This window comes from Sorex araneus, chromosome 1 (assembly GCF_027595985.1).
Source record: "Sorex araneus isolate mSorAra2 chromosome 1, mSorAra2.pri, whole genome shotgun sequence".
NCBI lineage: Eukaryota > Metazoa > Chordata > Mammalia > Eulipotyphla > Soricidae > Sorex > Sorex araneus.
The window spans coordinates 59,542,645-59,558,976 of NC_073302.1; the positions used below are offsets into that span (position 1 = coordinate 59,542,645).

At 36.7% G+C, this 16,332-nt stretch overlaps 1 protein-coding gene across 6 annotated transcripts in view; it reads left to right on the top strand.

Moving 5' to 3' along the window:
* The window catches only part of MPDZ (multiple PDZ domain crumbs cell polarity complex component), a 182,100-nt gene that overhangs the window by 29,163 nt on the left and 136,605 nt on the right, over positions 1-16,332 (top strand). For all 6 annotated transcript variants that reach the window (XM_055133728.1, XM_055133721.1, XM_055133732.1 and 3 more), the window contains exons 2-3: positions 692-768; positions 3,328-3,494. In XM_055133728.1, coding sequence (XP_054989703.1) covers positions 753-768; positions 3,328-3,494 — 183 coding nt within the window. In that variant the 5' untranslated portion in view covers positions 692-752. The remainder of the gene's footprint in view (positions 1-691; positions 769-3,327; positions 3,495-16,332) is intronic.

Here is a 16,332-nt window from a genome sequence, read left to right on the forward strand (position 1 = left end):
CACACTATGTTTGTTCATTTATTTTGTTGGGGGTCTGTGATAATGTATTATCTTTTAGTGATTCACATGCTGTGTGAAGTGTCGCATTCATTTTCTAATTATTGTGTGTGTTTTATATAGCCAGTTAAGAATGTTAGCATGAAAAAAGACAGGGTCACATGTCACACATTTTTTTTCTCACCACACCCAGTGGGACTCAAGGCTTAGTTCTGGTTCTGTGCTCAGGGATCATTTCTGACTGGGCTCAGGGTACCATACGAGTCAGCTGTGTGCTAGGCAAGCATCCCATCCACTGTACGATAGCTCTGATCTCTACATATTACACTTTTGACTTTTGTTTTACCCATAGAATATCTCATGCAGAACTGATGAAGCTCCTCACTCTAATAAGAATCTTTGAATCAGTTCAAGTTCGAGTGATGTGTATTAATTGCTTAAAGAAATACTTGCCACTTGCCACAAAATCTACTTATTTAAAGTAGATTCCACTTTTTATCTTACCATGCACATATCTGCAGATATAAGATAATTTATAGTACATTTTAAAGTGATCACCTTTTGATCTATAAAGAAAATTATCTTCAATTAGATTTCCAAGGATCGTTTTCCGGGATCAAAGGAATTAAAGTAGCAGTAAGTGTTAAAGTTTTGAGAAAACCTAACCGTTCCATTCCATTTTGTTTCTCTCCAGACTTCCATAGAGTTGCTCTTCATAATCATTCTAGAGAACAACACTGAACTTTGAAAAGAAAATGTTCGAAACTATAGGTAAGACCTGTCTTTCCCGGTTACTTGTATGAGAAATGAAATGAGTTGGGGACATTGCTTAGGTTTCAGGGGCACATGTTTTGTGTGTGTGTGGAATCTTGATTTGATCCCTGGCAGTGCATGGCCCCCCTAGGGGGTAGCCTTGGAGGCTCTTGAACACTGAGGGGGGAGCCCTGCATGTCCCCGAGCACTGCAGGGGTAGCTCTGTGGTCTCCAGCAGCAGTGCCGAGCCTGAGCGGCACTGCACTGCTGGGCCCTAGCTTTGAACCAAGCATCCTGCAGCCTTGATGGCCTGGTATCGCTGGGAGCGGTCTCCAGCTTTCCTGATACCTGCTGGGAAGGCCACCCTGCGAAATCAATCAACATATTAAAACATGCGAAATTTGTCTTCTTTTCCATTTGTATCTTTGAAATATGGTAAGTTATGCAGAAAATGATTCTGCCTGTAGTTACCTTTTGGGGACCGGAGGAGAGTAAAGCAAGCAAGGCACTGATATTGCATACGGCTGGTCCTGGTTCGATCCTGGGCACGGCATAGAGCATCCTGAGCCCTGCCACTAAGCACAGAGCAAGAGGTATGCCATGAGCACCGCTGAGTATCACTCCAACTCTTTTTTTTTTTTTTTTTACAAAAGCAACTTAAATGTAGTTACCTTTGAAAAGTTCTTGTCCTTTAGCACTAGGGTAATGTGTTTCTGCATTTGGGAATTTCATCTAAAATGTTATTTAAGAGAAAGATCTCATCATTTGTGACCACGAGTTAGAAGTATATGATATAGTCTGCCATTGATAGGTTTTAATGAAGACTATTGTAAATCCAATTCTTGTTTATTGACTACAATTTTACAATGATTGTTTTTGGAACTCATTTGAAAACTTAGTATTTTTATTGCTGAAAGAAGACCGTTGCCTGTGTTTCTTACTTTATTTGTGATAGGTAAATTACTAATGTGCACTGCTTTTAAGTTGATAAGATAGCAGTAGCACGTAACCCCACAAATGTCTGACTGAAATGATTAAATCTAGCTTTATTTCTGTATGATGCAGTTTAGATTCAAACAACCGCATTTGCCATGCTCAGGCACTAATTGTGCTTTGCTGTGCTCTTTGTTTTAGACAAACTGGTTGATGTAGTTATTTTCAGATATATCAATTCTGGTAGAGCCAGTCCCTCATTGTATCTCATCTTATACCCTTTCCCTCTCTTACTCCGGTGCCCCAGTGATCTTTGTTGCTGCCGTGGCAGCTGGAAATTTTCAGGGGTGGAGTTAGAGGGCGTGGCAGGGGAAGGAAAAGGAACTGTTTCCTGACCTTGGGACTCATACTTTAATTTTTGTTCCAAGTCCTTTACTGGTAATGAAAACACAAGAATGCTATTTCTTTTATCACCAATTTTGTACTAATGCCACACATCATAACAACTACTAGTCTGCCAGAGAAGTTCCTCATAAGAAAGCAGAGAGCAAAGGGGTCTGTCACATATAAGGCAAGAGCTCTAGTGCTGAGCTACACTTCCAATACTGTAGATATAATTAAATGTATGTTATTTTTGTTTAAAAAAGCAAGCAAACAAACAACTTGATTTCACCTTATCTCAGTGTGGCTGTTTGAGGGTTATTTGTGGTACAAACTCACTAAATGATGGAAGCATGCATGTAGGATGCTGTTTGTACTGGGATGCACTATTCAGAGTATTCACATTTAAGATTCTGAAATGCATAAGGTGATTAATAAATGTTTGAATGATATTGATTTGATAAATATGTAGATGTGCTATTTAACATTTAACATCGAGGAAAGACATTAAACTGTAGAGATTTTGCTGTTTTTTTTTTTTTTTTTTTTTTTTGGTGGGAGGTCATTACTGGCTGTGCTCTGGGGTTTACTCCTATCTCTGTGCTCAGGGATTACTCCTGGTGGTGCTTGCTGGGGGTTTGTATGTATTGTCAGGGATTGAACCCAGATTGACCAGGTGCAGAGCAGGTGCGTTAACCCTTTACTATTTCTCCAGCCCATAAAAAGCAGTTTTTAAGAGAATATGCATTATTCTAATATACTCTGAATTCTCATGTATAATATACATTATTCCTTATTCTATTAAATTTTCATTTTTTTATGTATTACTGACCAGTTATTTATATATACTTATTTGTAAATGATATGAAGAATTTATATATAAATAAGTTTTTCTACATTGAAAATATCAGCACTGCCAGATTTCGGTGTTTGTTTTTTAGTAAATATAACAATATAACAGTGAAGCTTAAGTAATTGATATTGTACTTCAGGTATTCGTCTGTATTCATTTCTGTACTTTACAAAAAATTGCTGCACGTAGCATATGCTATAACCAGTTCTTTGTTTTCAAGTTGTGTGATTTTCTTACTAGATCTCAAGGTTTAACCAATATATTTGTAGTCACATTTACTGACCTTCCCTCAGATTCCAGTCAATTTTCTGTTCTAAAAAAGGAGTAGTTTTAGTATTTTAAAAATCACGGGTTGGTGTATGTCTTTTGATTTGAACCTTCTTATTGACTAATGCTACTTTTTGGTGTAGACAAGAATCGGGCTCTACAGGCAGCAGAGCGCTTACAAGCCAAACTTCGAGAACGTGGAGACATAGCAAATGAAGATAAACTGAACCTGCTCAAGTCAGTCTTGCAGAGCCCTCTCTTCAGTCAGATTCTGAACCTTCAGACTTCTGTACAACAGCTCAAAGACCAGGTAGACTCTCAGACCATCTTTCACCTACTCTAGATGTTCATGGCATGGCATAGATGTGCCAAAAGGCTCATCGTATATTTCTGAAAGGCTGATTTTTGTAACTGTTAATGAATAGTTAATGAAGTAATTTAAACCTCCAAAGGAGACATTCAGATTCACTGTGGCTTCCCCTCACTAGTTATTTTTGTAATGGTTGTTGCTGTATGTTGCAGATGATATGACATTGTGTTGAAAGCTGTGTGGCTGCTGAAGAATGAGTCCTAAAGGAGAGGGGATGATAAAAATATGTTTAGGGTGGATGGCTATAGTTTTGGGTTCTATCATCACGAAGGCTCATTGTTTATGTGGTCTTGCTCATTCAGATTCAGATTTTTAGTACTCTTACAAGATTTTAGATAAGCCTGGATTTGCATGTGTAATCATGTGTGTGAGGAAGGGAAATCACCTCTATTTTGACAGTAGAAGGAATAATTACATTGTCATCAGTTAGAGGAATTGCAATTCTCACTTCTTAAGAGAGTGTAAGTAGCAATTGCTTCCATGACAGCATCAGATGGTGATAAACATTAGAACTTCTAAATGTAACACTGTGGGTTTTTTTTCCTGTAAAAATTGTGAGCATTAAAGAGTCCTAGCATTTATATTAAAATTGAAGCATATCACAATGACAGAATAAAAACTGAAGTCAGATGTTCTTTGAACTTACTTAATTTACACACCATTTCTCAGGTTTAAAAAAAACATTTTAAAATGGTTATTATTCTCACAAGGTTTGAAGTCAATTATGCATTAGTCCAAGTTACTTCTCATTCTAATATTTTTAGCATTAATTTTATGGTTATGGATGACATGCTAGCAAATAAACTGCCTTCTACGGTTAAAAATGAAACTTGAAGACTAGTTTCATAATTCAGTGAAAGAACAGTTCCAAGTGAAGACAAAAGTGCCAAATGAGATAGAAGAGTAATAATATAGAAAGAATTAATGTAATGCCATGTAAGTTCTTAACCTATATAATCAAATAGTCAATAAACAAATCAAGAATATCTTTAAAAATATTTATCTATAGTGAATTTTTACTTCAGGATCTTAAGAATATGTAGTTGTTTTCCCTTTGCAATTTATTAAGACAATCAAGTTTAGATACTCACTTTCAGAAGAGCTTATCTTTTGGAGAAACCAGTATTCTGCATCTAATCATACTTATGTGCAAAATTATATGGTTTTTCAGACAGTGTGAAGTTTTAACAGATGTCTTCTCCACTTATTGCATTATGTGAAAATATCTTAGAATGAGAGGAAATTTTTGAGACAAATAGAAAATTAGCAAGTAGAACTACTAGTCGTGTGAGACAATTATCAACAATTTTTCTTCTAGCCAGTATATTGCATTTGAAATAGTGCTTTCTACTTACGTTGTCTGAAGAAAGGATACATAAATCTATTCATGGAGAATGTTTTACCATTTCCAAAGAGAAGTTGAATATGGAGTTTAAACTGTTAGTGTCCCATGTGATTAGCTGAACTATATTTAGAACTTGATTGAGTCTAGTATTATTGAGCCTTTTTTTTTTGGATTTTTTTGGGTCACACCTGGTGATACACAGGGGTTACTCCTGGCTCATGCACTCAGGAATTAACTCTTGGCCATGCTCAGGGGAAAATATGGGGTACTGGGAATCGAACCCGGGTTGACCACGTGCAAGACAAACACCCTACCCACTGTGCTATCGTTCCAGCCCCTAGCCTTATTATCTGAAACTGTTTAGTGTAATATTATTTATAATGGCCAGTGCCTATTATATTTTTAGACAAAGTCAGTTGTAAGATTTGTGGATTTCGTGGCATATCTTATAAAATTTTATAATTTCTTTATCTATGTCTTCAATAGGAGAAAAAAAATTGACCTGAAAGGAACCAAACCCAATTAAATTCAACATCTTTCTTATGACAACAATGTAGAGGGTAAAGGACTTGTTTGTTTGAGTAGGCCTCACACTTAATTTTCCTGGCTTCCTTTGGCCTTTGCTCCTTTTTTTTTTTTTTTAACTGCAGCCTGTCTCACATCTTATTTTTCCCCACGATGATAAAGACCAATATTTGGTTATTAGCTGCTAAGCTTCTTTTTACCAGGTGCTGGGGGTGGGAAGAGTGTGAATTAGTCTGTTTTTAATTTTCTGTTGGTGGTGCAAACAAGAGCTAGAGTGATAGCACAGCCAGTAGGGTGTTTGTCTTGCACGAGGCCGACCCGGGTTCGATTCCTCTGCCCCTCTCAGAATGCCTGGCAAACTACAGAGAGTATCTCGCCTACATGGCAGAGCCTGGTAAGCTACCCATGGTGTATTTGATATGCCAAACACAGTAACAAGAAGTCTCATTTGGAGATGTTACTTGTGCTGCTCGAGCAAATCAATGAACAATGGGATGACAGTGATGACAGTGATGATGATGATGGTGTAAACAAATGGATCCAACCTAGAGCCTCATTCATTCAAGGCATGTGCTCCAACACTGAGCTTTTTAGTTCTTCGCCCACCCTGCTTTTATTTTTTTTATAACAATGCAGATTTATTATTTTAAAGTTTCAAAGGTCAGATATCTGAATAAGACAGAGAGGCTTTAAAAATACATGTTCTTATAGGACTTGGTTCCTTCTGGAAACTCTAGGGGATTTGCTGTTGTTTGCCCCTTCTAACATCTGATTGCTGCTTGCATTTTGTGGCTTAGGGTCACATCAGTCTAATTTGTACTTTCATCGTTGCATTTCATTCTCATTTATCAGGTATCCCTCTGCGTCACTTCAGAGTTTAAAACTCGAAGCAGCATAGCATTATAACATGTTTTAGGTGTTTATTATTATAAATCAATGTTTGCATGTACAACATTAAGAATTTAGTTTCTGTTAAAGCCATTTCTAGTGGCTCAGTTTTTTAACTCTTCCTAACTTTAGTCTCCCTTATTTTCTAATTCTGTTTCATTGTTTTGTGAGGATTAAATAAAAATATTCTAAATTTATCTTATATTCAAACTTTCTATGCAATTTCCAACTTCTAATTTCTTAATTTAATAATTCAATATTTAATTACTTTAGGACTGAAATTTTTGGGTTTTTTTTCTTTTGGGTCACACCCTGTGATGCACAGGGGTTACTCCTGGCTTTGCACTCAGGAATTACTCCTGGCGGTGCTCAGGGGGCCATATGGGATGCTGGGAATCGAACCCAGGTTGGTCGCATGCAGGGGAAACGTCCTACCTGCTGTGCTATCGCTCTAGCCACAAATTTGTGTTGTTTTTAAGTGGATATCTATACAAGTTTAATTAGCTATTAGCATTTTAATTATCTTAAAACTAAATTATTTTTAAATATATAATTTTTTATGCATGAGAGGTTTAAGTCACTGTTTCTCTCTTTTTTTGTATTCCTGGAAAATTTGATCCCTTTGATATTCCTTCACCTTTTTAATCTGCTTGTCTTTTAGACAGTATAGTGAAATCTTTTAGACAGTGAATGGAATAGCCTGAGGTTTATGCATCGTACTGGTATATATGATCTTAGTGTTTCATTAATGACAGATGTTCATATGCCATGTTGAATTAAGTCTACAATTTTTTTTCCCTCCTCTGATTCTTCTAATTACTTTTTTCAATAATGTTCAATTCTCTCCAGTTTGCTTCTTCAGTATTAAGAGTGCCCTTAGAAATCAAAGTGTTTCCCTTTGGCAAATTAAACACTTGTCAGGTGTGTAACTGAGAGGGCAAGAGAGCCATGCCCTGAGGGGATGTGCTATTTAAATATTGTCAAAAATATTAACAGGTTTGAGAGTATAATTGATGCCTCTGTTTAACTCTGCCACATTGTGTATTGTTCTAACCCGCCAGCTAAAAGGATGTGTGCTATTAAACCTGAATAATCTCTAATAGCTCCAGTTCACTTTCATTGCATGATTCCTGTTTAAGTGAAGAGAAAAAAAAAAGAACTGTGACTGTATGTTAATGATCTGTCAAATGCAAATTCTCGAGTAGTGTCCTCACTGTCACCTAGTCATCACAGCTAATAACTGCAGGGTTTAATGTGTATTCATGACAAAAATCCAGCTATTGTAGGGCAAATAAACATGTTAACAGTTTAGTAAGAAACTTGTCAGCCACAAGAATATTGAATTTGCATACTTGTTGTATGATGTTTCTCTAATCCAGTCTATACATAGAGCTGTGTTTCTGATGGACTCTAGTGATATGTTGACCAGAGGCACTAATTTAAATGTGCTTTAACTATGAAACATTTTTATTTGAAAATTGTGTTAAGATTATCGATTTAGGATTAGTGTTTACAAATTGTCATTAAAAAAATATGTGGTAACAGAGACCAGATTGGAAGATCCGTGAATGATTTTGATATTAAAAGTGCTGAGGCAGAAGCACCCTACAGCATGAACACACAAGCAGGCCATCCCCCCACCCTGATGATAGCAGGTTGACTTCGAGGGTTCCATCCTGCTCATCCCTCAGACCCCCAACCCTGGGGAGCACTGAGCTGGACTGCAGAGGTACCCATGAACTCAGTGGACCAGCATCCCACCGGAGAAGCACAGAAAGTTATTGGATAGTTGCTTGGGGCTGCTCCTCCATCCTTTGCCCCTGCAGAGTGCCAGGAACAATGGGAAAAAAAAAAGGAATTCAATTACATCAATGAATGAATGAATGAATGGTGACAAAATTCCAGGAAGATCATCAACTCTATCAGATCTTTTCATACTGCCCAAAGACTTTAGAACTATACTCCTCTCAAAGTTAAATGATTTTGAAACTATGAGGACAGAATCAATAAGCCGGAAGAGAGTATGATGGAAAAAAAATGGAAGAACTCATTTGGGAGAAATCAGCTAAAGAATATAGTAGCAAGTTTCAGTAGCAGAATAGATGAAGATGAAAATAGAAACAGTAACCTTAAATACAAGATACATAGCTCTCTCAATGAAGTGGAATAGAAGAAAATAAATCAGAAGGAGATGAGGCACATTTAAGAGATGTTGCTGATCAAACCATGAAACTCCTCATCAGAATCACAGGAATTGCAGAAGGAGAGGAGAGGGACAGAGGAAGAATTGTTAAAGAAATAATAGCTGAGAACTTCCGCAGTCTGAAGGAAGAGACTCATATGTTGCTCCAGGAGACCCAATGAGTGCCAATCAAAATAAATCCAAAAGAAATAGCTCCAAGTCACATTGTAATTAAATTGTCAAGACCTGAAGACATAGATACAAAGAATGAAGGGGAAAGTAGGGACTCACGTGTGAGGGATAAAAATAAACAAACATAAGATTCACATCAGATTTATCAAATGAAACTCTCCAGGCAAGTAAAGTATGTAGATATATTCAAGCTAAGTAAAAAGAATCATCCACCAAGAACCCTCACCCTTCAAGATTGTCACTCAGATTTGAAGGAACAATAGAAACATTTTCAGACAAACAATAACTGGAGCTATTTGTCTAACCTTTGTTTATTGACATAGGAGATATATTGGCAGGAACGACAACATAGTAGTAGGAGCCTTTATACCATCTTGCCTCTTGGTTGGAGAGATCAACTAGACAGAACATCAACAAGAAAGTAAGAGCCTATAAATGAGAACTGAAAGAACTGGGATTCATACTTTTTATAATATTTAGATAGATGGAAAAGTGAGAATATTTTTAGAAAATTATTTTTATTGAAATAAATTTACTTAGATAAATGGGAGGGGAGAAAAAGACAGAGAGGGAGACATAGGGGAAGAGAGTGGGAGAGAGGGAGAAAGAGGAAGAGAAAGAGAGGGAGAGAGAGACTCATGTTCAAGAGACAACCAGGGCCTCTCCAGAGTGGAAAAAGTTGCAAAAGTGAGTTTTGCTAACTGAGAATTTTGTTGCTCTGTTTAGATATTGGCAATCAGAAGGATGTTTGTTGCTTTATTTAATTCGTATATAAAAGGCTAGATAGAAGTATCTGTTTTCTTAACATTAAAAAAGTTTGTAAAATTTTTAAAAAACTTTAAAAATTATGTAAATGACAAACATAATGCTTCTCTATATTTTCTAATTTGAGACTAAAATGAAGATGGTTCACCTTTTTGGTAGAGGAAGAACAATTGCTGTCTTCTGAGAATGCTAACGCTAAGTTATGACAGGGTATCCACTGGGAGCATGGGATGAGGTGAGGGGCAGTGTACAGAAGAAAGGAAAATATACTTTGATCATTTTCAGGGATTATTAAAAAAATAAAGGAAGGGGCTGGAGAAATTGCTTGAAGGGCTAAAGCACACGGTTTGCATGCAGAAGTCCCAGGTTCAATCCCCAGCACCACATAGCTTTTCAGCACTCCCTGGCGTGTGGCTAAAACAAACCAAATAAACAAATAAGTCACCAGAAAATTAAGTGCAATTTTTACCTAGTTGAAGTTGCTTTTGAAAATGAAAGAATTTTTTCTTACCATGAAAGGGTTTTACTTTTGTGATAGAATATTGAGATTGCTTAACAGTAAAGCAGATTTCTCCAGACTTTAACGTACATTATCTAGGAGAAGTTTAAAGAGAAAGGGATGGTTCTGTTTTTACATTTACCATAAAGTTTATTTACTGTAGGAATTTCAAATACGTTATTTTTGGTACAATAACAGCTTTTAAATGTTTGTTCCTTTAACTAAAAGTTTGTAAATATAGTGCTTTTGAAGGGACTAAACTTCTTGTTTTATCTTGGGCAAGAAGGCAGTATTCAAGCTTTTTATACAGTGCTGGATTAAAATGCAACACCATCTTGCTATTGGGTATGCATGTGTCTAAAACAGCAAATGGTGCTAATTGTATGGTGTTTTTGTGACAAAGTTAATGGTCTTTGCAACAGAGGGAAAATGTGAAATTTACTGGATAAAACCTAAATGAAAAATTTTAACTGAAGAATTTTAAGAACCTTTGAAGACGAAGAAGCATACAAGTGCTAAGGTGCTTGTCCAGCCTGCACTCAATCCTGGTTTGATTCCTAACTCCACATGGTACCCTGAGGACCTCCGGAAGTGACTCCTGAGTACAGAGCTGGGAGTAGCCCAAAAGCACTGCCCAGTGTTGCTTAAGTCCTTTCAACCTGGTCCCACAAAAACAGCTCATTTAGGTTGAAATATTTGAAGCTATAGCGGTAGCAACAGTACTTATAACCCGTTTCTGTTCTGTGGATTTTGTTTTCTTTTATGAGGTGTCAGATTTGGGTTTTTTTTTTTTTTTGAGGGGGGCACATCCGGTGATGCTCAGGGTTTACTCATGGCTCTATACTCAGGAATCACTCCTGGCAGTGCTCAGAGTATCATATGGGATGCTGGGAATTGAACCCTTGTCAGCTGCATGCACTACTCACTGTACTATCACTCCAGCCCTACTAGGTGTCAGTTTTATGAGTTTTAATCTTCCAATGAGGAAATTAGGGTTTACTGGGATTATGTGACTTAATATGGCCCTCATTGTTAGCTTTAGGAGAAAAAATATACATCTGTCTCACTAAATGTATATTTTTTGTGTGTGTATTATGTGGTAGGTTTGGGAGGAAATATACATTTGCATAACTAAATAATATTTAACAATTTTTCTTGTTATATATTTTTGTTGGGGAAGGAAGGGCTCCTGGTCAGGCTTGTGTCAGTGTGAAGGTCGAGGATGCAGTGTGGCCAGGCCTGGGGGATGCTGAGCTGGGACAGGTGGTGGCTGCTGGCGGAGAGAGCATGAATGATGGGAACTGAATCAGGTCAGACTAGTATTTTCCTGGTCCCACCAACATTTTTCGTACTCTTTGTAAACCCTTAGTTCTCTAATATAAAGGATCAAATAAATTGGGGGAAAAAATTCTCTGAAACAAGTAACAACATTTCTAAAGGGAAATATACTTAAAATGATTTTACTATCTTGAAATCATAGGGTGTTTGCCTTGCATGTGGCCGACCCGGGTTCAATTCCTCCGTCCCTCTCAGAGAGCCTGGCAAGCTACCAAGAGTATCCCATCTGCATGGCAAAGCCTGGCAAGCTATCTGTGGCATATTCTATATGCCAAAAACAGTAAGAACAAGTCTCACAATGGAGATATTACTGGTGCCCGCTCGAGCAAATCGATGAACAAAGAGATGACAGTGATACAGTGACAGAGTTAAGTTAAATGGGGCGGAGTGATAGCATGGTGGGTAGGGTGTTTGCCTTACACGTGGCTGACCCAGGTTCGATTCCTCCATCTCTCTGGGAGAGCCTGGCAAGCTACCAAGAGTATCCCTCCTGCATGGCAGAGTGTGGCAAGCTGCCCATGGTGTATTCAATATGCCAAAAACAGTAACAACGAGTCTCACAATGGAGACGTTACTGCTGCCCACTCGAGTAAGTCAATGAACAACGGGACGACTGTGCTACGGTGCTACCCTAAATACTATCTCCCCTTTATTTTGAGGCCACACCCAAAGGTGTTCAGGGGCTACTCAGACCTTTGCATGGGGGTCCAGCATACTAAGCCTGTGCTCAGTCTCAGGAACTGCCACTCTTGCACCTACCCCCAGATTTTAGTCAGAGGGCCTTTCAAATATGAACCAGAACGTCAGTTCTGGTTTCTTTATAATTATACACGATTTTAAAGTAAATGAATATTTTAAGATAATAGTAGAATGAAGTGGCAGTATGGCAAAGTAACATCAATCTTCATGCTCCCATTTCCATATATTTATACTTGTCTGCAAAGTATTGCTTTATTTTTAGTTTTCCCTAAGCAGACTGTGAGTAGCGAATCGGTTTTATTTGTCTTCTAGAAATATGGGGCTGATAGGAAAAATGCTGTAAAAATCTAACATATTGTTTGTCTAAGTTTTACATTTTTAAATTGCCATTTTTCATTCACAATATATTAATTTACTTAATTTGATACCTTTTTAAAAAATATCCTTTGATCATAATCTTGTCAGCATCCTTTGATAAGAGTCTTGTCTTTTGTTCAAGCTACCTAGTTTAAATGTTTACCCTTGGGAGTTTTGCTATGAAAGCACAGAATTGTTGAAATTTAAATAAAGACAAGACATTCTGCCAATGCATATCAACACACATGCCTAGACTGTAGTGTATATTCTTCATTTCTCATTTGTTCTTAACTGTCATAAAAATGTTTTTAGAAATAACTGTATTTCAGGTTTGTTTGTAGGCTTGTTACTAGGTTTGGGATAAAGTATATGCTATATCCATCTTTTAGCATCTTTACCTTCTGATTATGTGTAATGTGATTCTTTATCCAAACTCAGTAAATGTATTATTAAATATTCAGAACTAATATATAGTAGTGCTTCATCTTTCTTTGCCTAAGAACTATTCTTAATATAAATAAATCTAGTCAAATAGCTGTTTATTTTGAAGATACAAGTGCTTAATAGTCATATGGAAAAGGTCATAGCACTTAACATGTGATAAATTCTTACTGTGTGTCACAAAATATAGTTACCCATTTTATAATTGCAGCAATGCTGTAATGCTGTTAATACTGTTTTTCTCACTTTATAGATAGTCCATTATAGGCACAGAGTGATTAAGTGGTAGATCTGGTACTTGAATGAAGGCAGGCTGACTTAAGTCTAGGTCTTAATCATCAGAGATGTCATTTTTTGTTTCACTGTCCTCTTAGACACTGTAATGAGAATAATTTAACGATAACTTGGTGATTTGACACCTTAGTTATGATTATCTGATCTCAACTGTTGTCTAGTAGGATTTGGAGTCAGCTACAATCCAGATTTGCCCTCCAGAATTAATATTGGTCAGTAGAAGATCTTAGAAAGTTATTCCCTAAAATGAATATGTGTGTGTGTGTGTGTGTAAATGTTTTTGGTTGTTTGGGGGGACCACACCCAGTAGTGCTCAAGGGTTACTTCTAGTATGTTTCTTGTGGAACAGTTTGGTACTAGGGATCTATCCCAGTCTCCAGCTTCAAAACATCTGCTTCACCCTGTTGAAAATCCTGCCCAGGTGTGTTTTGTTTGTTTTAACAGACATAGTTTTTACTGAATGAAACTTGTTTAGAAAGTTGTGAAGCAGGGGAAGGAACTGGATACATGTTCAAGAGAGAGCAAACAAGCAAGTAAAGAATAAGCAAAAAGCAAGTAAAGATCCATAAAGAGAAGCAAATGAGATATATCGTCAAGGGAGAACATGGGCTTGAAGTGCAGGTTTTATCTACCATTATTTATCAGGTGTGTAATCAGTTAAAATTGAGAAATAGCTAAACATGAACTCATTAAAAAGTAGTAGTAATAGAGCCATTATATTTAAAGCACAGTAAGAATAGAATTACATAGTTTTTGCATATGTCTTTAACATGGTCTAATAGAAGATGAAATATAATTGGAGAGTAAATTTTTCTCCAACTTTTAAGCATTGTGATTAAAAATATTGTTTAACAATAGAGTTCCAGGCATACAAAGTTATAATACCACACCCCCACCAGTGTCAGTATCCCATCATCAGTGTCTCAAAAACTCCTCTGACTCCAGGACTGCACTTCCTTGACAGCCAGTTCTCTAGGCTGACTCTCGGGGACAGTTACCATGGGTCAGTTTTTATTTCCTAACCATGTTACTTTATACTCCATGTACGAGAGAGATCATTTCCTTCTGCTGACAGTTCACTCAGAGGAGTGAAGTGCATGGTTTCCTTTTTTTTTTTTTTTAACTTTACGGCTGAATGGTGTTGCATCGTAAATACCACAGTTCCTTTATTCATTCATATTATCTTGGACACTTGAGTTGTTTCCAAAAAAAAAAAAAACTTAGCTGTTTTCAATAGCACTAGAGAGCACTAATAAGCCTAGGGAGCACGGATATCTTTTTGAAATAGTGATTTGGGAACCTTGGGGTAGATGCCAGGAAGTGGAATTGCTGGATCTTAATGGAAGCCCAGTTCTTTGTTTATGGAGTCTCCAAAGGGCTGGAGCAATAGCACAGCGGGTAAGACGTTTGCCCTGAATGCAGCTGACCCAGGTTCTATTGCACCATCCCTCTCGGAGAAGCTGGCAAGCTTTGGAGAGTATCCTGCCAGCATGGCAGAGCCTGGCAAGTTACCCATGGCGTATTTGTTATGCCAAAAACAGTAACAACAAGTCTCACAATGGAAACATTACGGTGCCCGCTCAAGCAACTTGATGGACAATGGGAGGACAGTGCTGCAGTGCTACAGAAGTCTCCAAACTAAAGGAGTACCTACCAACAGTGGATGACAGTTCCATTCCCCCTAACTCCTACTAGCAATGGTGGTTCTTACTAGTTTTCATATGTACAAATCTCACTAGGGTAAGGTGACATCTCATTATTGTTTTCATTTGTGTTTAATTTGAGAAAATTTGACCTCATGCAAGTATGTAGCAAGGATAAAGAGTATAGCCTTTAAAGAAAATTGTGTATATTCTTTTTTGACAGTGCTCCAAAATTCTGGTAGTTTTAAATTTAGGTCCTAACTTAATCTAAAGTAAGATTGGATGTGGAATCTAAAGCCAAATCAGTGAGTCTTTTACATTCTATTTGTAGTAAAATATGTCTATCCTGTGCTTTGAATTTTTTTTATTTTTACCAGTGCATAAATTTGTTTCACATTGGTCATCTGGAACGTTTGAAAAATTATACTTCACATTCATTATATAATATAAAAAAGTTACACTTGCTAATATTACTTACAGTCTTATCAGCAGAATATTTAAATTATGGGAAGGTGTCACACTCATGGTGGCAGGTACAAGTTTTCCAAAATTCTAATTGAAAACTCAATTTTTACAATTGGCAACAATTACTGTCAGCTGTTTTCCTTGAAGTGACAGGCTGACTGTATTATTTTCGAGAAATGTCTGCCATATACCAAGTTAGTATAATCATTTTTTTTTAATTTCCAGTCATTTTTTTCAAGTAACACAGTGTTCTTGAAATTAGTATCTCATTCATCTTAAAAATCAAACAATAGTGCTTCTTTCTCTAACTACATTGAATTTTGTTGTACTAAAGAAGCCCTTAATGTTTATTTCCTATTTTGAAACACAAACTATTAAAAGGTCATGCTCTTGGGAGTAAATATTTAATAAAATTAAATTTGATTATCTTTACTATTTCATCTAGAACTTGTACAAGTGGGGAATAAACTATTCAGCACCTGGATTAGAGGTTCTGCAAATAATTTGTTGCTTTTTTATAATCGAGATAATTCTTGTCCAGTAATAATAATAATACAAAGATTGGCTCTTAAACGGTAAAATTTAAAAATTGACATAATTTTTAAGAGCTTGCTGTATTTAATTGGATTTTCAGTAAAAAATCAGAGGATGTCTTAAATAATTTTACTTTTGTTTAACAATTTTATTAGTAACGGTAAAATTTGTGCAATGATAGTAATGAAAATAAAACAGTTTTAGGTTAAAATTATTTTCTCCTTACTAAGTTTTTATATATATTGTAAGAAATTGGTCAGAGTGGAGCTGAATCTTTTTCATATTTTCCTTATAGAGTACTCATCATTGTGCTACCAGTGATTTGCAAATTTTGTAACTTACAGAGGGGCAGTCTTCTGAGGATCAGCAATTGTAACTGCTGTGTTAAATGACAATAATTTTTTCAAAGACTGGTAGGAAATTTCTACAATGGCACTAGTTGAAAACCATTGTTGAGTTCCCTATGAATTGGATAAGTATCCTTCCTTCCTCCTTCTTCAACCTTTCCCCCATCCCTCCCTCCCTTCATTGCACATTCAGGGCTTACTACTGAGAGACCTTATGTAATACTTGGGATTGAACCCAGGTCAGCCACATGCAAGGAAGTCTCC